The sequence below is a fragment of the Pelecanus crispus genome, chromosome 9 (assembly GCF_030463565.1).
Source record: "Pelecanus crispus isolate bPelCri1 chromosome 9, bPelCri1.pri, whole genome shotgun sequence".
Classification (NCBI taxonomy): domain Eukaryota; kingdom Metazoa; phylum Chordata; class Aves; order Pelecaniformes; family Pelecanidae; genus Pelecanus; species Pelecanus crispus.
Genome location: NC_134651.1, coordinates 28,675,675 through 28,698,472, shown reverse-complemented (window position 1 = coordinate 28,698,472; position 22,798 = coordinate 28,675,675). Strand labels below are relative to the sequence as shown.

General features: G+C 41.1%; 1 protein-coding gene across 8 annotated transcripts in view; it reads right to left on the bottom strand.

The window, feature by feature from the left end:
• Positions 1-8,933: 8,933 nt before the first annotated feature.
• The window catches only part of ARMC8 (armadillo repeat containing 8), a 77,215-nt gene continuing 63,350 nt past the window's right edge, over positions 8,934-22,798 (bottom strand). For 7 of the 8 annotated variants that reach the window (XM_075717100.1, XM_075717101.1, XM_075717107.1 and 4 more), the window contains 8 exons: positions 21,245-21,331; positions 19,019-19,111; positions 18,397-18,546; positions 16,553-16,648; positions 14,172-14,267; positions 13,612-13,684; positions 12,250-12,343; positions 8,934-10,349 (listed from right to left, as the gene is read on the bottom strand). In XM_075717100.1, coding sequence (XP_075573215.1) covers positions 10,316-10,349; positions 12,250-12,343; positions 13,612-13,684; positions 14,172-14,267; positions 16,553-16,648; positions 18,397-18,546; positions 19,019-19,111; positions 21,245-21,331 — 723 coding nt within the window. In that variant the 3' untranslated portion in view covers positions 8,934-10,315. Of the gene's footprint in view, positions 10,350-12,249; positions 12,344-13,611; positions 13,685-14,171; positions 14,268-16,552; positions 16,649-17,683; positions 17,847-18,396; positions 18,547-19,018; positions 19,112-21,244; positions 21,332-22,798 lie in introns of those variants that run through there. The other variant, XR_012831336.1, reaches the window with a different exon arrangement.

Genomic DNA, 22,798 nt, shown 5'->3' with positions numbered 1-22,798 from the left:
CCTGAAAAAATGAAATCAGGGCTTCTTGTCTATAAGGAGTGAAAGAAGTGACAGGAGGAGCTGTGGTGGCAGCAGTAGCAGTAGGCTGCAGGGAGTGCTGAGCAGCGGCCTCCATGAGAAACCTCGCTGCCCATGGCTCTTGTCAGCAATCGAGAGCTGGCCTTCAGCCAGGAAAGGCATTTAAACACAGAATCACAGCATGATTGAGGGAAGCTGAACTCTGAACTCTTGACTTCTGAAGGGCTCTAGTCCAAGCCCCTGCCCAAAGCAGAGCTAGTCTCAATGTTACAGGAGATTGCTCGAGGCTGCATTAGTTTTGAGCATCTCCAAGAATCAGTGCTCCACAGTCCCTCTGGGAACTTGTCCCAGTGTCCAGCAACTCATACACTGAATACTTCTTCTGTCTATCTACTTGGATTTTTCCCTGCTGCAGCTTGATCCCATTATCTGTTGTTCTTTTGCTGTGTACCACCGAGAAATGTCTCTCTCTGCCTTCTCTATTAATCCCTCACTAGACATCCATCCCTTAGTTTTCTCCAGGGTGAACAAACCCAGCTCCTTCAGACTCTCCCTGTACATCATAGGGACATGTATGTTAATGATTCTGTCTAGCATTACTTGCTTAAGCAGACATCTGAAAAGTACAGAACAGTTGAAGCCTAAAAATTCTTAATGATACGAGTTCTTATTGCCGTAACCAAGTGTCAGTATTTGGCAGGCTCACTCACACAAGCTGGAACTCATGGACTATTATCATTTTGGCTGAATACTGGAAAGATAAATGACTTCAGCCTTTAGTTATCTGCTAATTTCAGGGGACTGGATATTTTAAGCAGTGCCAAATTAGATCTTACCACAGCAAAATGCAGGAGTTCACTGCCAACTTCATTCCTTATTTTTCGGAAGAGATCCACTACTGTTTTGCATGGACCACACCAAGCTTGAAATGCATCAACAACTGCAAGCAGGAAAATTAGTAAGAATTAGGTCAAAATGTGTCAGTTTATACATAGACCAATAAGTTGTTTTGTGCACTTTTCCACTTTGCAGCATAATCATTTGGAAGGGGACTGCAAACGGGTGCTAGTGCAATAAGAAGAATCTTGAAAACCTCTGAGGATTGAGATCTCCTCCTCTGGTGACCTCTGCAGCACTACCCTGGGGAACGAGATTTGCCTCATGTCCAACCAGAACTTCCCAAGCTGCAACTTGTGGCTGTTGCTCCCGCAGTTCTGCCTGGAGTGTGGCAGGACTCCTGTTGAGCACTAGAAGGGCTATGGATTCAATTCTGAAGTAGAAACTATCCTACTCTTTCAAGGTTTCAAATGCTAGATCAGAGGATGAAATCGCATTATAAAATAACAAGCTAATAATGTTACAGGGGGTCTTTAGAAGAAACACTGACATAGCTGTAACCTTGGAGGTACCAGATTTTCTAGGGAAAACTGCTGCGCAGAGGTAGAGCACATGAGGCTTACCTAACAGCCCTCTAACCTCCACCCTTGGGAATGAGGGCTATTCCCTGCATTGGGGACAGTCCTGCTCCAAGCAGGTGGCTGGACTGGAGACTCCAGAAGCTCCTGCACCAGCACTGCTTTGATTGCATGATTAGTGTCCCACACAAATGAAAAAAGACTACAACCTCCAGCTAGTCTCACCTCTGTTAGCATATTTCTTTCTTCCATTCAAGGCAAGAGGAATGGAAAGACTGACTGAACATTCATATCAGTAATAATTGATTCCTAACAGTACTGATGTCCTAACACAGAACAAAAGCAATCTAATATGTTGACCAAACCCTTACCAAGAGGAATGGAAAGACTGATTGAACATTCATATCAGTAATAATTGATTCCTAACAGTACTGATGTCCTAACACAGAACAAAAGCAATCTAATATGTTGACCAAACCCTTACCAATGAGTCCTTTGAGACACAGCATTTCCTCCCAAAGCTCCTGGCTATTGATGTTAATCTGTGTGAAAATTTAAAAACACAGTAAAAGCAACAGTAAGTCATCAGGTACTACCTGGTTGCTGCAAACATACTGACAAATCACTTCATGCTTGCACTTAAGATGGACACATCTGCCTGAAGAGGTATTACCTGAGCACTCAGGAAACTCTTTTGACTGCGATCCTCTCACCTCTGACCAGCTGGGCAGGGCCAAGCTGTGCTAGAACATGGGTGGAAGACCTCTGAGAAAAAACAGCTGAAGTCAGATATCCTCACTCCCAAACTCTCATTCCTTCCCCCTTCCCACGTTCTTGCTACTACCTGAGGCCAGCTCTGAGAGACCCATCAGCAGGCCAGCTAACTCTGTAGAAAAGCTTATTGGATTAGAGACTCATGTTGTCTCACAAGAACCAAGGAAAGGCAGATGGAAAGGGTAGCAGCATCCAGCCAAGAGCAAGCCCTCCCGTTTAGTAGCAGCAACAACAGTCTGGCTGCTTGGGGACCCCAGACTCAGTTTGCAGAAAGACTAAGAGTTGTTCTGGGGGGTGACTGGGGACACAGCCCCCTACATCTTACCAGGACCTCTGGTTGACTGACCAGAGCCCTAGCTGAACCTACCAGGGTGTGTCATACATGGCGCAAGAGGGAAGGTCTGTGAAATACCGGTACAACCTGAGGTTTTTCCTGGCACTTTCCTGCTTTTATGGAAACACAACTCCTTGTGGGGCCATGCAGCAAGATCCAAAAGCAGGGAAGGGCTCCAGATGTTCCTCCAGTGCTTTGGCTTACCACACAGCCCTGAAGGTGTGCAGGTACCAGGAAGAGCAGCAGGCAGCAGGGATGAAGGACCCTGAGCTCCCTACCGCAGCACTCCTGCTATAGAAGAAACACAGAGAGCTACTTTGCTTTCACTTAAATGGAAGTCTGATATGTAACGATGTTTTAACACGGGCTGGCAGCCAAAGCAGTTAAGAGCCATTGGCAGATAACTGACTGGACTGGTTTTCTGCAGGCTGCCTGGATCACAGCACAAGAACCATGGACTTGGAGGAGAGCCACACACACACTGACTTCCACTCAGTCCCAGCTCAGCAGGGACCTCACATCAGAGCCAGCATGGTGCTCAGAAGCAGCACTGAGGTGGTGGTCTGGGCTGACCTGCAGCATTCAGAGTGCTGCTTCAACATGTTCGTCTCCAGCACACATCCTCCTTTCCTCACACATATTTCAGACCAAGTCCTCATTGCATGTTATAAGCCGGATGATTCTCCACCAGCAGTTTCTCACCTTGCCTGCTGTTGGGGTTTAACCCTAGCCAGCAACTAAGCACCACACAGCAGCTCACTCCCCCTGCCCTGGTGGGATGGCGGAGAGAATTGGAAGAGTAAGAGTGAGAAAACTCATGGGTTGAGATAAAAACAGTTTAATAATTGAAATAAGTAAAATAGTAGTAGTAATAATAATAATAGTAATAATACACAAAGCGAGTGATGCACAATGCAATTGCTCACCACCTGCTGACCAGTGCCCAGCCAGTCCCTGAGCAGTGATCAAAGCCCCCCAGCTTATATACTGAGCATGACGTCATATGGTATGGAATAGCCCTTTGGTCAATTGGGGTCAGCTGTCCTGACTGTGCCCCCTCCCAGCTTCTCGCTGGCAGGGCATGAGAAGCTGAAAAGTCCTTGACTAGTGTAAGCACTACTTAGCAGCAACTAAAGTATCGGTGTGTTATCAGCATTATTCTCATGCTAAATCCAAAACACAGCACTATACCAGCTACTAGGAAGAAAATTAACTTTATCCCAGCTGAAACCAGGACACCTGCCCACAAGCTATACTACTTTGTTAAGATGTTTCAGTCTTGATAAAATAAACTAGTAAATACACAGCTTTCATGACATCTGGGCACTAGAGGGTGGTCTGAGCCCAGCAAGTCCTTACCTGAGTTACCGGTTGCTATCTAAACACTCCAAAACATAGTGAACAACAGAGAGCATAGAAAGATCTAGGTTGGAAGGGATCTGTGGAGTCCTTAGTCTAATCCCCTGCTCAAAGCTCAGTGCTAGCTCAGGTTGCTCAGGGACTTACCCAGTCAAGAATGCCCCAGACAATTCCATACATTGTGCCATATACTATATTATCCCACGCTTCCCACACTGTTATTAGAAGGAAAATATCTTTAGCATCTTCCCCATCTTACAGGACTTGCCCCTTCCATTTGTACTTAGAAAAACACAGTAAGTTAAAAAAAAAAAAAAAAAAAGACTTCTTGAGAAATGTGAGATCTGGTTTTGTTCATCCTGAGCAATGAAGATTCCTAATAACTTTCTCAGTTGGTATCATTAATCCTAGCTACATTTAGTCTACATGAGAAGACAGTAAGTTGCAATAAGGCCAGCTATTTTAAAATAATTAACGCCAATGTGCATTAAAGGATGGCTAAAATTACAAAGTCAAGAATTCCAAGAGTGGAAACTCCAGTGCAAATTAAATGGCCTCTTACAGGTTTTCAGAGATGTCACTGGAGGTTATACAGTAGAATTTCTCCAGGATCCCACTGCACTCAGAGAATGGGGAGTTGTTCAAGCACCTCCGACTGTTCTGTTTAGCACATGACCCTGAGCCTAATTTTTTCAGAGAACACCTGCAGAATTAAGAAATTTAATTAATCCAGTTATCACTAGTGCTAGGACCACCCTTGGAGTGTTTTGCAGAACGTTAATGAGTTCAAGTGATTTCTGATTAATAATTTGTGACAGTGAGTTCAGCCATAAGTTCAACTGATGGACTCAGAAAGTAATGCTGGCACCCTTCAAAGTGCTTTGCTAATTTGGATGCCCTGAGGCTGCTAGGACTTGGCTTTTCCCTAATATAACCAGAACTTTTCTAGGACATCACATCATGTCCTACATGAGGTTCAGCTTTCATCTGCAGATGTGAACAATCACATTTTTGCAGATCTAGACCCAGCTTTCCCTTAGTTGCCAAAGCTGCAGTCTGGTTGATGTAATTTTCCCGATCGCACAGGAACACAGTTGGACAAGCAGCAGTAGAAGCCATTTTTACCTCAATAAAGTTAAAATACCGCCTCTTTCTCTTATACAAATGTTCATGTTTTCACTCCATGCTTTCCAATTTTAACAGTGAATAAACAAGGTCATAGAGCCCAAAATCTCCTTCAGGATTTCCCTCCTGCAAAGACTAAACTTGTTTCAAAATTTGAGGGAGACCTTCATAACCTACTTCGGGTTTTTCAATGTTTTGGCATACTAAACTGCTCTCAGAAACCCTCTCCCCCCTACGCAGGTGGTTATAAAGCATCATTAGGTCACTTGCGCAGCATGAATAGGGAAAATTCCTCTACACATCATGCTGAAATAGGTTTTTCAGCCTTTGAACTTTTCTTGTACCTCCTAACTTTTCTACCTTTACAGCAATCTTTCTAAATACATGAACTGGTCAGAAATGTTCAGCAACACTTGCTATTCAGGAGAAAACCCCCTTCCTCAGTTCCCTACTTCTAAATGTCCTCTGAACAATTGTCCCATGAAATACAGATGCATTTTGATCTACGAAAGCAGCCAAACCCGTGCCAGCTTGTAACAGCTCTGAAACGCAACCTGCAGCCCTGTAGCAACCTCCCTCTGCATGCCATAGCAGTGACTTTGGGGGACAGATTTGACTTGAATCTGAGATAACCCAAGACTGAACTTCATCCTTTGCACGTACTATGAGTTTAAAAGATATTTTAAAAGCCTGGCTCCTACTGACCTGCAATACTACCTCCTTTTTCTTTGCAGCCATCCTTCTGCAGGAACAAGGGTCCTTTGAGCAGCAGCCCCAAGCGCAAAGCACCACAGACGTCCTCTGTGAATCCAACTTCTGCCCAATCTGCACCACAGACGTCCTCTGTGAATCCAACTTCTGCCCAATCTGCACCACAGAGAAAGCTTTTTACCTGTCTTTGCTCCTTCACCCAGGACATACTGCATACAGCAGCATCCCTGTCCTGTTGGAGGGAGCGGGATTAGCTCAGCAGTGCCCAAAGCCCCGACACGGCTCTGCCTGCACCCTTTTCGTAGAGGTGACGTGCTGCTGCAGGGCCCGAATTGCAGCTCACTTTTAGGGACACAGCAGCTTGTCCCCCCTCGCCCCGTGAGGGTGGCGGAAGCAAACCGGCCCCAGGCAGGGCCTGGCAGTACCCGTGCGGTGGCTGGCAGCCCCCCAACGCTGCTATGGCAGCCCCGGCAACATTGGGGCGGAGCAGCAGCCCAGCCCGCCCCGCTCCCTTCTCAGTGTCCGCTGCAGCCAGGAAGTTCAGCTCCATCTCCTCTTACTCCCCTTCGAGTAGCAGCAGCTGGAGCCCATCTGCCTCCTCTCTGCCTGCCAAACCTGCCCAACTCCCCCCTGCAAGCCCTGTGCCCTCAGCCCACCACTCCAGCCCACGACATGCTCCCTGGCTCCAGTTTTCCCCATCCCTCCCAAACTAGGGTCACAAAAGAAGGCACAGGATCCAGACATGACCTCCCCAGCACCAAGCAGAGGGGATAAACTGCTGGTCCGACTCCACATGCAGCTGTTTTTGAAGGTTGGTTGGGGATTTTTTTCTTATTTGCAGTGAGCGCACAGTGCCTGTGCCCAGCACCCCCCCAGGGTGATGCCCATTTGGGCAGGGCTGCTGCTCACCCTGTCCATTCCCATGCCTGGGGTCACTGGGCTCCAGGTGCAGACCTTGGTGGTGCTGCTTCTTGTCATGCAGTGCACGATATCTGGTGGCCTGGTCCTCCAGCTGGTCAAGGTCCCTCCTGATTGAGGATTCAGCTTTTGGCACGTCAATTCCCCTGGTGCTCCTGACAACACGAGGGGACACTGTCCAGTGCCCCCAGGGGACACGGCTGGGCTGAGCCTTAGCAGGGGCTCCCCTGCCTCCAGCACCAGCTCAACAGAGCAAAGTGCACCTCTGGGTGCCCCCAGCAACTGTCTCTTGTTGTAGAAATAAGCCTCCAGTAAAGTCCTGATGATTTTAACCACCACTGGAATTTTGCATGTTTACACCTATCATGTGCTTACATTTTAGGATTACCAAAGACAGTCCTGTTAAACCCATTTTCTAGTCTTCAAGAATCTAATCTCATGCACCTCAATTATTCTTCTGCCTGCTGTACCACTGCTTCAGCAGTTTCATGGAGGTGCAGCACTGACTGCAATGGCTAAAGTCTGTAAAAATAAATTTTAAAAATATGAGATGTTTTCCTTAAGAATGTACTGGTACAAGATGCTTTTGAGCAGGTCACTTAGCTTCTTTCAGTATTAAAATGCAAATCTGTGATTGGAACAACAGCCAAATTACAAGTCTCATTTTACTTTCTGTGTGGGAGAGACTACTCCAAACGTGGACTGGAGGTGGTGGGGAGCAACCAAGTGTAGCACTTGTCTGACAACTAGCATGCCAAACTCCATGCAGAACGACTCACTTTTTGACATGTTAACCTTTGAGAGAAGGACTACCATCACTGGACCCAGATACAAAGCGCAGACATACTTATCAGAATTCATTAGGGCTGTTTTTCAGAAGAGAAATGGCACAAGAACAGCAGAAAGCCCGGCCATTTGTATTATGTCCAGGCAAACTCTGTACTTGCTTTGGTTCTGCAAGCAACACTGTAATTCACAAAATGCTGCTACCTAAATAAAGTTGGTAAAGATCTGGCTGACCAGCAAACAAATTTGTTCCCACTGTGAATCTCAGGCTAGCAACTGTCAGTCTGTAGAGAAGCTGGCACAGAAAGCTGAGATTTCTCCATGAAGCTGAGAAAAATCTAGATATTCTGGTAAAGTTCTTTTTATTTACAGTATTCTTCTTTTTGTACATACCTATAGCAACATCAAAAATTATTCACAAAGCTTAACTGAATGTAAAAATGTTCTCATCCAACAGTTTGTCCTATCAATATCTGTGGAAAATGTCAACTGTTCTCATGCAGCAACAAGATTGTCTGAGCATTGTTTTTTAGTTTTTCTGGTAGAATTTTAGGAAACCACCTCAAAACATGTACACGGATACTTACTCACCTTTTTTCTGAACACCTTTAGGCACCAACATTTTATAGAATCAAACTCAGATTTGCTTTTAGAAACGTGATTGGGGGAAGACAAGAAGAGATATGTAAGAACTTGAGCTCCTAAATGTACATAGCACGAGTGCAAATTTAGAAGTCAGATGCACGCTGTACAGTTTGGCATTTACAATACCTGCCTCAGAACTTTCTCAGTTCAAGCAAAAATACATTGGATTGAATTTTATAAATAAGACTTCATTTCTGAGGTACTGATATTTGTCAAGTTCTCACATTTTTACTTTCCCTTTTGTTCAGCCCCCAAAGTTCATCATGAAAAATTTGCAGAAGGACATTAAAAAACTGCCAGTCACTTACTGCAATGCCTGGGGAAAAAAGTGTCAGGTGCTCACTTTTATTTGTCTTTCAAGAGTGGAAGAAGTTACACGAAATGTATATATTCTCCTTTGCAACCAAGTGATAACAGTTATCTAATACATAGCACATTCAAATTGCAGGCCAAACTGTGGTCTCATTTTCTGACACAAGTAGTTACCTTGGAAAAAATAAGGCTATCACAATTTGACCTTCTGCTAGAAATAAAAGATTAAGATACTTATGAAAATTGGTTAGCAAAGTTACAGACCTCTCTTCTTGCTGCAGCCTTCCTGAAGTTCAATGTAACAAAAGAAAGATTTGGTTTAAGACATAGGCTGCAATCTTTAGCGTGCCTGCTAGTGCTATGTAAATATAGTGTTTAGAGATTCTGCCTATTAAAACTATGGTCTAAACTGACATCAGAAAGTAAGACACAGGAAGAAAGCAAGAACCCTGAACTGCATGAAGGAGAGCTCCTCACTGCCCTCATTTGTTTCTATGCATATTTGACTGTGAAGCCACTGGGGTCTCATATCCAGCCTAACCTTGCACAGTCCTCTTCATGTGTACTTGCATTTTTTTCTTCACACTTACAGGCACAATTTCAGGAACTTATGGACAATCTAGGTTTCTGAATGCAGTAAAATCCCATTGCTTATTATCCAGGTATCCAAATCCATGCAAGTGTGTATATCTGCATATATACACAAAATCTGTAGCAACATTACTGAGCTTAGACAAAAAAACCCAAAACCCCAATTTTTCCATCCCTTCGCCAACTTAATGCACCCAGCTGATCTTTCATGGAAATAATTTGTAAGTCACTTAACTATATCTGGAGGTAAAGGATGCAAACCAAAAGCAATCCTTTAATCGCCACTTGCCAGCTCCTTCTGGTCTCTTGAAAGTATAACTTCTGCAACATACTGTGTGCTCTACTGATATTAGTGACCAGCAAATACTTATCACCAGTGAAATAAGTTAATCCTTCAGCAATTATCTGAGCAAGTTCTTGGCTACTAAAGCAATAGCTTATGCCTGCTGATATTGCAGCCACCTGTTCCTTTCCAGAGAAGTTAACAGTCATGCTAGCTCTGAAGTATGAGCTTTTCTTCTAAAAACGTAAAGAATCCCAAAACAACCCAGTTGACCCATTCCATGGATTCGAGCATGTCATTGGTACCAGGTGACCTTGTATGGCGCTAAAAAAAAACTCTTGAACCTTGTTAGTACAGAATGCACTGCTTATCATTTGGGGTCTACTGTCTCCCTCTATTTTTCCTCTTTAAAAAGGAAGTATAATCTAAGTTAAGCTGAAGTTCAGAAATGCATATATTTTACTTAAAAACATTCATCTGTTCAAAATTCAAAATAAACTTTATGGGATACAACAGTTTGGTTTTTTTTTAAATAACATTTCATTCAAACTGTATATAATTCATTGAAGTATTCGTACAGCAAACAATGGTTAACCCTTGAAAACCTGTAGAAAAAGATTTTCACACAAAAAAAAGGAAAAACAAAATTGAGGTATCACACCCACACACATTCACCCAAGCACACGTACCCACTTGAGCACACCCACACACATCCACACACACAGGCTGCAGCAAAAGCAGAAAATTGTAGGCCCAAAAGGAAAATGATGACTGATTGTTCTATCCGAAAGTCCAGGTAGCTCAGGAAAAAAACCCAAAAAACCAAAACAACCCCCCAGGAGTCCTCTGAGAAAAGAAACTACCTCAAGAAAATTCTCAAGTGCACTGGAGACCTGATCATTTAAACTGTTTCTGCAAAGCAGCTCCCTGCACCTGAGAAAAATGCAGCCCAAGGTGACTTGTGCAAATATAAGGAGACAGGAATATCTCCTGCTATTCCTTAAGTAGACATGAGGGGTGTCCACAGATTCAATTAGTCTTTGATCATGCAAGATACTGCTGGAGTGCTGTCTTCGCCCTGCAATAAAGGAACAACGTGTTAATTATTTGGGTTTGGCTTTATCATCAACAGCTTTCTGTACAAGACTATGCATTGTGCCAGCAAGAGAGGGAGGATGAACGAGTGAGGTAAAAGGAAGCTGAGTGGCTGGCTCCTTCAGTTTGGAAGAATCTAGCCCATGGTGCAGAAGTGCTCTGCGTGGGCTGTAACAATTTAAAGAATCCACCTTGCATCTAAGAATAAGATGATCTAACCAAGTATATTACATGCTCAGCATAAACTGAGCAACTTTCAAGTATGGTGGGGCTTAAGATCTATGCTGAACCTCATTATCAACACACCTTATAAAAAACCCTGAAGAGCAATAATTGTGAGGAGTGATTACTTTTCTGTAATACAGATGTACCATGAAAAGCAGATCTTTGAGCTGAGAAATGAAAGAGGTGTCATAAGTCAGACCATACTAGAAGCACATTAGTCCTGTCAGAAATATCGGCCCTACCAAAAACATGCAATGAGGTGAGAGGGAGAAAAGAAGCAACAGCACCGTAATACTGGAATTTACATAATCTAACATTGTGCAACATATTTGTTAAGAAAAAATACCTCCCAAAAAGTCTAGGGTTACAGTTTCATCATCACTTCAGCTAATTCAGCGTTTGCTACCTGAAGTGAGAAGTTTTGCTCTTCCTTTGTCCTCCACACCTCCCAACCATGCTATCATGATCTTGACAGACTTTTCCAAGATCCAACTCAGCAACCCAGAAGAAGATTATTTATATTTTTCTTCCAAGTTTCCTGCTTCGTTCACAAGTCGTATCAGCTCATCGAGGGGGCAGATAAGGCAGAGTTGGGATAGGGTAAAGAGTGGGAGCAGGTGGCCAGAAGAAACAGGAGGGACAGTGACTTGCAATAGTGCTAAGCACAATCAGCTTGGCTCCCTGTCTCTTAAAACCAAGGCTTAAGTGTTAACAAGCAAGGCCCGTTGTTTACCAGAAAGTATTTTCACTGCTCTAAGTTTTATTCCTATTTCTCACTGTTTGAAAACCCCATTTAGCTTTTCCATAATTTTCTGTGAGCTTGCTTATTGATATTCATATGTTCCTGATTATCACCTTCAATACTGACGCTTTGGCACAGATTTTAAACAGAGAAGTCCTAGCTTTACTACGAAGATGTCTAAGAACACTGGAATACCTTTCATAAATACAAGAAACCCAAATTTAATGCATTTTAAAACACTGCACAGTTTTGAGTTGTGTTGTCTGTGTATGACCTCTTCCAAAAATGAGATCATTTCTTTTAGTTCATGAAGGAAATATAGGTTGTTACTAACTATAGGTGGGATAATTGCAAAAAGTTAACATAAACCAGAAACTGTCATTAGCTATTTTGGTTATATGTGTTTGTGAAGAAGTTAGGTGATCTGTGTAGATATTATAATATGAGTACAGAACAGGTATGTGAAAAGTTACTGTTGAGCTTAATTAGTTTAAAATAATTTAACTGAGATTAGCAACAGTGGTGATCCTGTATTATCTTTTTAATTCATAGTGTTATGTGATGGTTTATCATTGTTCCAATCCTCTGGAACTTTGATAGTAGTCCAAGGTTTACAGAAATATTTGTGTATCAGTAAGATTTCAGAGAGGACCCTCCACTGGTTTAGAAGATCTTAAGTGTAGTTATTTTATGCTATTGAGAACTTCGGTAAAATTTGTTACTCATGAGCAATATAGAACCTGCTCTTTAAATAAGAGTTCATCACAATTTCTTTATACACTGTAAAGCTCAGTGCAATGATAAGAGTTTTCTGGGTAACTTTTCTATAATCACAATATTTCAAAAAAAGATACTTTTTTTATAAGAAGCAAAGATTTCCCTCTAATCTTCTTTTTGGATTTTTCTTTATACTTACTTGTCACACAGATTTGGATCCGATGACTGACTCAATTTATGTAGAATATCTACTATTCCCATGTCTCGTAGTTTATCTTGGCGTTCTTGCGAACCTACAACAATAAATCACATTGTTGGGAATACCACCAAAAATACATGTCTGCAGAACAGAAAAAAGGAGTGGTAGCAGAAACCAGCTTAAAGGAGGGGTATGGAACACAGTTCGGTTAGAACACAGCAATGGAAAAAATTCCCTCAGTTGTGGCTACTTCCCAAGGGAGCTCTAGTTTCTTTTTTTGTAGTCTGTGTGCATATTTTTGAAGAAAAGAAAATTTTGAAGGCAAAAATCTGAACACATTTTATCCTAAGGTAAGAGACTTGATTTCAGTTGGTTTATTCTCACCATTCTGATTTGGATGCAGAGAACATTTAACTGGAGGTATTGAGTCTGACTTGTAGCACTGTATAATGCCAGTATAATGAGCAGAAACCACCAGGAGCATAGCCAAGTGCCACACACTGAATGAAGTTATGTGATCTGAGAGATGTGGAATACGTCACACAGGTGTGTGCGTGGGGGGAATCAAAACCAAGTAGAGACACTGATTTCTTTGCTGAAGAGCAGCACAGTCAACTTGAGGGTCTGTAAACTATCCATCTAATAAAATCTTCCTCCCAGCCCCACCATTCCTCAAAGCACACCACCTCCCACCACTCCTTCCCTTGCCATTTCCTCCAGCTCCACAGTGCTGCCTCCATCTGCCCTCTCCAACCCCTCAACGTTTGTGTTGACATATTTTTCTGTGCAGCAGCATCCTTCAGCTCCCTCCCGGTTACCTTCCATTGTTCCAAGCCGTGACTCTTCCTACTGAATGCCTTCCCTGTTCCTTCCAGTTGGACCCACAAGTCCTTGGACTGGTTTCAGTGTCTCACTGCCCAACCCATTCAAGCCATGTTTCTTTGCAACAAATCCCCTTTCTAATCCATTTATCCTCTTCAGTGAACCTGTTCCCTCCAATGAGTTTCCACAACCTCCTTAAGACTTGGAAGCTCTCTTACTAGGATTCTCTTTCACTCCAATTGTTTTCAGATTTTACAGAAATGCTACACATGGAAACCTCCCACTGCATGACTCACATCAACTCCTATTTACTGACACTCTTTTCTTGTGTCTCCCCTTCCTGCCCCAGAACAGCTCTCTACGCTTTCTTCAACGTCCTCCTGACCACTCTCACTTATTTCATATTATACCTATAATGATGTCTCCCTTTATGCTTTGGATCTCACTGTGCTGTGCACTGCAAATATTTATTACTAGGCAACATTAGCCTTTTGATCAGGATAGCAACTTGTATATGCATTAATAATAAGGCTTTCTTACCTTCTTCTTCATTCCATATGAGATTAGATATACAGAACATGGCAGCAAGCTGAAGTTTAGCATTTGAATGACTCTAAATATAGAAAAATAGTACTCAAGTTTAGAACAAGAAATTCAGAAATTCTCAGACTTACATTTTGGCATTCATCCTGTAATAAGGTAGCGAATTTGGGACTAATTCTTATCTACAACTTCTCTCAAAGATAGTGCCATAACATAAGGCACTTGAGTAGCATTCAGTCCCTTCCAAATATTTATTGAGGTCTACAAGATATGCCTTTTCCAAGATCATGAAACGTTTTTCATGCAGATTTGTTACAGGTATTGTTTAAGTCACTGTAACATTCTTAAGGGTAATAACGACTGGATTTTCCTTTTAATCAGATCCTCAGTACATCTCTGCCATACAGAACTGCACTATGTGATTTCTTAAACACAACTGGGTATATGAAAGTTAAGTGCATGATACTGTGCTTAATTTACAAGACAAAATGCTGTAGTACCCTCTTTTCATTCCTGCAAAAGACCAACATAAAACCTTTAAGAGAAATTCCCCATACCATGTAGTATTTGATTTTCTGCAGGATGTCATCATTGGTCATAATCAGTTCTTTCGCTGTCGTTCCATCTGCTATATTGGCAAGTATACATAATGTCTGAAAGAGAGAAAAACTGTTATTTGGCCACAGATCACATCCCATGATTTATACAGTTTCCCCAACAGCTTTGAACTTGTGACGAATAATTTCTTTAATTAGTTTTAATATTTTTAATCTGGAATTTCCAGCTTGCTTACATCTGGGGCCAGTGCCAACTAGTTAACAGCTGTGGCTGAACAGCCCTGGCAAAAAAAAAAAAAAAAAAGTCATTGCCATTTTAAAATAAAAGCAATATTCATTAAAATTTTACTCATTGAAATGAATCAAGTCTCTCATGGAAATATGCAGCATATAGAAAAGATTAAATACATTGGAAAATAAAGCAGTCTATTCTTTATCAGTGGCTGGGGGGGGGGGAAACCAAACAGACAAAAAAAAACCCAAAACCATATCCATCTACTTCTGCAGGCCTGGAAAAGGAAAGACAGAGGACTATCTGCTGATGTAGAAGAGTAATAATTTTTCTTCAACAAGTCTAATCACACATCCTACCTGCAGAGGTAACACAAGCTACTAATGCATCTGGTTATTTCCTGCAAATTAGAGAAGCCATCCTACAGAATAACCTTGAAGCAACTAGGCCCATGTTGGCACTACATGCACGTGGCATTAAGACTTGCAGAGGCAGCTTTCCTGGTCCTCAGGAGGCATCGGGAGATGCTTTACAAATTCTTTCCCAAAGAGCTGTGGAAGAACTTAACCATCTTTTCTGGACATGCAGGGATGACTACAGGAGGACACCAGAGAATTATCAGCATTTGTGTGATACCTGTGTCTAAGCTGCACTGCATTCATGTCAGCAGTTGCAGGGATTTATTACTTCCAAGGTGCTAATTACAACCTGATGAGCCAGTCAGTGATAGAGATAAGCACTGTCCTGCTAAAGGTAAGGGCCCTTGTGTGCAGATAGGCAGTATTAGATGTATAACAATTCTGAAATAAAAGCAAGCTGCTGATCACACCACAGGGACAAAGAAAGTGCTCTATGTATAAAGGCCCCAAACTCTAAACGTTATATTCAACCCTAGTCCACTAGCCCTTTCCAAGAGTACTTCTCAGGTACACTGATTCTCCTCTAAAATAATTCTGAGAGGCTTGGCAAGGTAAATAACTTTCTATTGCAATGAAGGTCATTCCTGTCACTAGAGCTTTTTCAGGAAGAACTATTTAGAAAGACACAACTGGTTAATCCTCAGCTGTTTCAGAACCATAGTATCACTAAACTTGCTATTTATTAAGAGTCTTTTGGGGTGGTTTGTTTTTTTTTTTTTTTCCTTTCTAATTTTGCACTTAAATAGCCATATAAGGCCTGTTTGCCTTCAGCCCATTCTTTACTGAGCAGAGATTTAGAGCAGTCTGCATTTAGCTGTATTTTTACACTTATTTGCCATGCTATTTGCTACCAATATCCATCCTAAGCCAAAGCAATCCTCTGGAATCTCCCACAACTTCTCGCCCCCCATGCTTCATCACCACATGCCCTGTATGAAGAAGAAACAGGGTTCTCCAATTGACTGTCTTGTCTGTCACAAGAGTTAATCAGCCAAATTCTGCCCATGTATCCTCTTACTTTTGCTTTAGCATCCCCGCAGCAGGTATCCCTGTATGCTGGCCCCCTTATGCTGCCACCAAGCCAGGAATGCTTTTCCCTACTAGCCATCTCCTCTTTCCTTCTCCATTTCCTCTTGCATATTGCTTTTCTTGTCAGGGCATGTCCCTCCCCACCTTTTCCTGGGCTACACCAGTACACTTGTTTCCCTGTTAGTGTCTCTCCTCCTCTAATCGCTGCTGGCTCCTGCAGGCACCCAAGAACAGCTGAGTTAACCACATCTCCCAGCAGAACATGTATTACTGCCAGCAAGGCAGGTGATGATGGTATTCTTCATTGCTGACTGCTCCCAATGGCTGCTATAGGAGTAAATAACCGTGACGCTTTCCCCAGTGTGAAATACTGGTTTCCTTCTCTTCCCTTGTTCCTGCTCTCCCTTTCTGCCATGCAATTGCCTTAGATTTAATTCTTCTGCTCTCACATGCAGTTCCCTCCTCTTTACCAAACCTATATTTAAAAAACCATTCTGAATTCAATTCAAACACATTTGTAATAATCCATTAGGAAAAAGAGCATTCTTGTAGGTACTAAAGTTATTAATGTGACAGATCTCAGTAAAACATTCACAGCATATCATAATCCCAAACAAAGATGACATGTTGAGAACAGTAAGCATTCTTAGCTGTTTCTTAAATTTTATTCTGCCAAGACAACATGAAACAAAAAAGGGTACCTGCTCTTTGACTTCTATATTGTGCTCCCCTTCCAGAATGAGGGTCACTGCTTGCATGATTTGCTTCCCATGAGTGCTCATTATATGGTCTATGTGCTGCCAAAGCAATGATGAAATACAATCAGCGTAATTTTCCAGACAAAGAAGGGGCATTCCTACTTGAATTACTCTAAGTAAAGAGTAGCAACATTGCACAAAGACCCTAGCTCCTAGCAAGGTCTCGCAAAAACAAGAACTTATCACAGCAGAAACACTTCATAATATTCCTCTTCATTTGAAGCCTGGTCTTGTTTGAGGGAGCATATGGGCCTTGGTTCTGATTTCACTGTAACCTGTAGAAAAGACACTGGTTTACCAGTTGCACGGAGGCCAGTCTGAAGACTGAATCCTGCTGGACCCAAACTCTAAGTATGATGCTGCAGTTAGAACCACTTCTCTTCTGATAACAGGGGCATAGCAGAGAGGGGTAAGAAAACTGAGGTTTCTTATCTGGTATTTGCTACTCTTACTAGAACACTGTGACCAGGTCCGATATCCACGTTTCAGAAGTCTGAGAAGGTTCAGAAAAATAAACCATATACATTACTTATCTAGGAAAACTGTCTCAAGTTAAGAGACTTACAGATAAAAGGTAATTAGATCACAGAATATAAACACCTATACTACAATAAACTTGATCATTAGGAGTAACAGAAAAAGAAAAAACTAGATCTATTGGATTAACTGGTAACAAAACTCAAGAGTGACAGCAAACAGCCACCAGAGATTATCAGCACATGGCACACTACAATTTTTTAAGACATTAGGGATTCTTGTAGGACTTCTTATAATTGCTAATAATGAGACCTCATTCGAAAGCTGCTGGATGAGTTTTTCTGGAGTGAGTTTTGGGTAGAGAATGAGAATGGTTGGTTCTGGCTCTAAAACATACTACAGAAAGTAGGTGAAGCTGGGACGTAGTTTCAGATGAGGAACACCTTAAGTGATAATGAGACTCTGCTGTCAGAGCTCAGGGTGAATTCAATGAATGACTGGTTATTAAATATCTTTCCACATTAAGACAGAGCTAATTTTCTATGAAGCTTATTGAGACTCAACGAGTACAAATATCAGAAGATTTTTTGCAGTGACCTTTTTATGGTAGAAACACAATACGTGATAAATGCACAGTAGAGGCTTCGTGGTTTTTTTCCCCCACAAAAATGTTGGCTTGCCAAATGTTTGGTGCATGTTTTCCCTCTGTTCTTCACAGGGGATTACCCCTTTCTTTTCCTCCACCAATATCTCTTTCTCCCTGTCAAAAACAATTCATGGGCTTACATTTTCAAACCATTTTATTTCAGTGTGTAAAATGAACGTATGCATTTTGTAAGTGCACAGTCCCACAGTCAAATTCAAACAGCCAGTACTATCTATACAGCTGGATAAGAACAGAAATATTTCAGGTGTCAAGAAAGAAGAAACACAGGTATTAAGATATGTGCCTCTCCACACATTGACTCAATTGTTGTTCTGGAGAAGTTTCACAGAAAGACTGTTAGGAAAATAATTTCGCTGACAGCTAAATGCAATGGAATTTAACATTAAATGTAACTGTCTAGCTCTGTATTTGATAATAATTACAAAGTTTCAGTGGATGTAGAGAATTCTTTCAAATGTTTTCTGACACTGATTTGTACATTTGGTTACAGATACTTGGATAAATGCAAAGGCCTCAGTTTTAGCAATATATCAAACATTAATCTTAAACAGAAAAATAACTTGTCTAACAAAAAAGAATTAATTTGTATTGCCTGCATGTTTGATCAACTTTCAGAAAAAGGTCTGTTTGCAGCTTTACTTACTGGGCGAGTAGATAGAAGATTCCTGAGCAGTCCCAAAGTTTTCATCAGAACATTTACATCGGAATCAGAAAGCAACTGGAATAACTGCTCTGTACTCAGGCCTCGTAAGATGTCTGATTTGATCTTCTGTTCTGCTTGAAATGCCATATTCTGAAAGAGACAGAAATTTTTTGCTTGATTTTTTACCTTAAATTTGGGCTTTTACTCTTTTAGTAGACTATTACCTGCAAGCATATATCCTTGCTAAAATTAATCTTGCAAAGGTTATAAATTGTGAGGAACTGCTACACAGTGAATTAAGTTTCCATACAGTCTTACAGCTGACCTCATTATTACCTGCTTTTATTTGTCCCCTGGCATGCTACTGACACTACTTAACTGTTTCCCTGAATGATCTTGGCAACCAAACTGGTATCAGAACCGAAGAGTTTATTTTATTTTACGGACTAATTGATGAAGTCTTCCAGGCTGATACTGTTTTCCTTCTGTAGTTAGGTGGAAAGACAAGCCAGATTTCAGCTATGTTGTTTTTAATAACAACTGATAAGTTCTTTAAGTTGCATTCACAAACTTTTTAAGAAGCAAAATCACAAGCAGTATTTCATCAGCGTGTTCTACTTACCATTAAAGCCCAAATGCCGTTCACTCGCAAGGCAAGATTTTCACTCTGCGTTAAACTACATAGAAGTTCTATGGCTCCTGATTCTAAAATAGGCTAAAACGAACAGGGGGTGGAAAAAAATATCTTTAAAACACTACTTAGACTAATTAGACGCATATACAAATGTAAATATAATACAAAAAGGTCTTGCTTATATCCTATTCTTGAGTTTACAACATGCCCAGTCCACTCACATGAACTGGCCAAGCCATATCCTATATTCATGAGCATTAAAAGGTAGGCTTTTATGAAAATACCTCAGGTCAAGATGGCTTTATTCCCATCTGTATCTGTGTATGTGTACACATGTATATACACAGCCATACAGGTGTGTGTGTATATATATATGTGTATACATACACACAGACACACATTGCTGTGATAATATACAGACATCTGCCACACATGGAAACAAATCTTTTCCCCCAACAACTTTCAGTTTGGGACTGCTCTCCAAAAACGCTGTCTTCCTTGAGCAATCACATCTTTTTGGGTATCAAGTGGCACATATGTGACAGTTTAAAAGAGGTTATGGAGAATGGAAGCTACTTGATATATTTCTTGACATTTAATGTTCATATTTAGTAATCAGACCAAACTAAAATCCAACAGAAAAACTTTAGCCCAATAGATGACTGAAGACTGTTCTTGAACAGATTGAAATGCAAAACCTCGTAATATCACATCTTTAAATGACAGGATAAATATCAATACAGGCGCCTTTTCTTTCAAACTGATTAATGTAATGAAAGTTAAATTTGGAACAACTGCTTTCAACCTGAACCAAATCTGAAGGTAACCAGTTTCATCTAAGACCTGAAGAGCTCGTGCGCTGAAAGGATTCATCCAATGACTTATGCTGCTCCAGTTTGTAAGGTATTCCTTTCTTCCTGACATTACTGCTTCAAAAGCAGTGAATAATTGAACTTACCCGAGTTTTTGGGAAGTTGTGTGGTTTTTAACCCACTTAAGAGCTGAATTTATCAGAAAACAGGAATGTGTGGAAAAGGCTGCACTTTGTAGGAACAGGTTCATCTGAAGATGAACTCTGAAGAGCAGCAAGACCATAACAGAACCATGCAGCCGCAGTTTGTGCCAAAGTTCACCTGCTCCCAGGTGTGCACTGCAATAAGCTGCCAGTGACTTCTCTACGGGCTTGGTAGCTGACTGGCTCCTAGGGACTTCTCCACAGCAGATGGGAGACATTCCAAAATTGGTTTTGACTCAGCTCTTTTACAGGGTAAAATACAGATCCACTTCAGCTTTGTTTATTTACTTAAGTGACTGGTAGTTTACATACAATTTTCAAAATATTACGTAGAAAAAAAAGATGATACATCAAATAAAGATCAGATGGCTTATAGATGCTTTAAAATCTAACATTTCTAAATATTCCTTCATTTTGCATAAGCAGTGTTTTCTTTTGGCAGTGATGCTTTTTACACGAACTATGCGACCTGACAGAAAATTCAGCATTTCAATCCAATTTAAGTGGAAACACTACACTGCCTATGACCTGCAGTATGAACAAGAAAGCCCATGGGCCAGTGAACTGTGCTTGGCATTATTTCAGTTAATTTTCTGTCTCACAGACCTGACTAAAACCACCAAGATCAATTGACCAAACCAAAGTAATCCAAAGTCAGGAGCCCACATATGCCACAATCTTGCAAATGTTTCCTGTAGTTAAGAAATATTTAAGACTCGGGGAATTGTTCCAGTGCTATGAAGTATTGATACGTATGTACGATCTGTATGAAATACAGACATTGCAGAACTCAGGAACAGATACCCTGTATCATTCAGTCAAGAACAATAAAAACCGCAAGACTCAGCTATGCCAGCATTTTCAAGATTACAGCAGTAATTCTCTAAGACAATGGATCATATTGCCAATTATCAGTTTGTTTTGTTCTTGATTATGAATTTTTTAGAATGTGTTTTACAAGTAAAAAACTCCAAAATCTCATGTCTACTTCTTTCTTTAGAGACTACATTTAACTATTCAACCATATTTAACTGTCACAGCACTGTTAACAGAGGTGTTTCGTTTTTATTCACAAGCTATCAGTGATATAGTCTGCCTAACATTACAGCTCTATAATGCTTCACAAGCAGTGGCTACCAATTAAGGTACCTTCATGCTTTTTGTCTGTTACCTCCTCTTGTTTCTGGATAAATACTAACCTCCTTGCTTGGAGAGAATTCCAGAAGAAGATTGCATAGTGTGGAAGATGCTACTACGAGAATTTCATTTGGAGCATTCTGTAAAACCTGCAGTCAGAAAGGGGAGAGAGAAACCTCCGTTAACTAGTAGCATAAGGAAGGGATCATTTTGAAATGGAATACCTGTAATTATGCTGCACTTTGATATTCCATATTTTAAGAGATGCTTTGATGCTAGCAGTGCAGATCCAGACAGTGCTCATTCATCTCAATGTCATGACATACATTTCATGACAAGCTGGAGCAACTCAAAGTTATTTCAAAGAAGCCAGATTTGAGAGCTTTCAGGTCCAATTTAAAAGAAATCAGTGGGAACAGATCCCCGCTCTGCAAAGCATACATGTGCTGGCAGTTGTAATTTAACTCTGCAGCCATTCTCTCAACAGAGAGCAGGCTGTGGCCTGCAGTGCACCTCTGTGTCATGGTTTACAGAAAAGAGGAGGAAGCTCCAGGAGGAGCCTCCACAACACTTCTGTACCTCATGCAAAACACAACACGGCAAATTTCCTCATGACCATCCTTTCAGAAAAGCAAGCAGCCTGGAACAACTTATACCCTCTCTTATCTGTGCCTGGATCTCCAACGGGACCAATACATGCCATTCTTAAACAGAGCATCTGCCTTGCACATTCTGAGAAAACTCAGTGAGGAAATAGGTAGGGAGGATACAACTGCTCCTCCAGCAAAGAAAAGGGAAATAGAGGGGTTGTTCTATCTTTTGTTTCAGAGCAGTGAGCAAACTGCAAATATTAACAATTACTGCATTTACAGCAGCTTGCACTGAAGTACATATATGTAAGTCCTATAGTTTTAGACATTATTCTTCCACAACTTATACAGCTATACATGCTAGGGGAGAGAGAAAGGACTTAGAGTTGTTATTAATCTAAACTGAAAATTACTTTATCTTTATTTAATATTACTTTTTTTTTTCTATTATGAATAATTCTTGGCATTCTGGAATGAACATACAGGTTTCTGACTTCAGCTTATTTAATACAAATCAAAATGAACAACTGCCAGCACCTGCGTTTACACACAAGTCTGACACCTACATCTGTTTTTTTTCATATGGCTTTCCTTTTATGCTAGTTGTGCTTCTTCAAGCAATCCTGTCAGCTTAGTGTTTTACATTTATAAAGGTTTGATGTTTTCATGTTTGGCCTTTCGCAAACTCTTAAAATATTCAAATCATTCCCTCCAAGCTCCTTCAGGTGATGATCATGAGTTCTGAATCATGGGATTATTACACTATACTGCTAGCAAAAACTTGCATGATCAAATCTCCCTTGACCTCCCAATAAGACTAATGAATTAGACACCCATGGATTAGTATCACAACTCACACACCCAATTCAAGGATGAATGCTTAACTTGTAATACGTGTATTGTATCATCAGAAAACAATTTCCCCATCATGAAACTAGAAAAAAAAGTAGCCCCATACTTCAGGGCCTCTAATTCATGCAAGCAACATAAAAGGCTGAGAAAGTTTCTTTGCCTGCAGCCATCAAG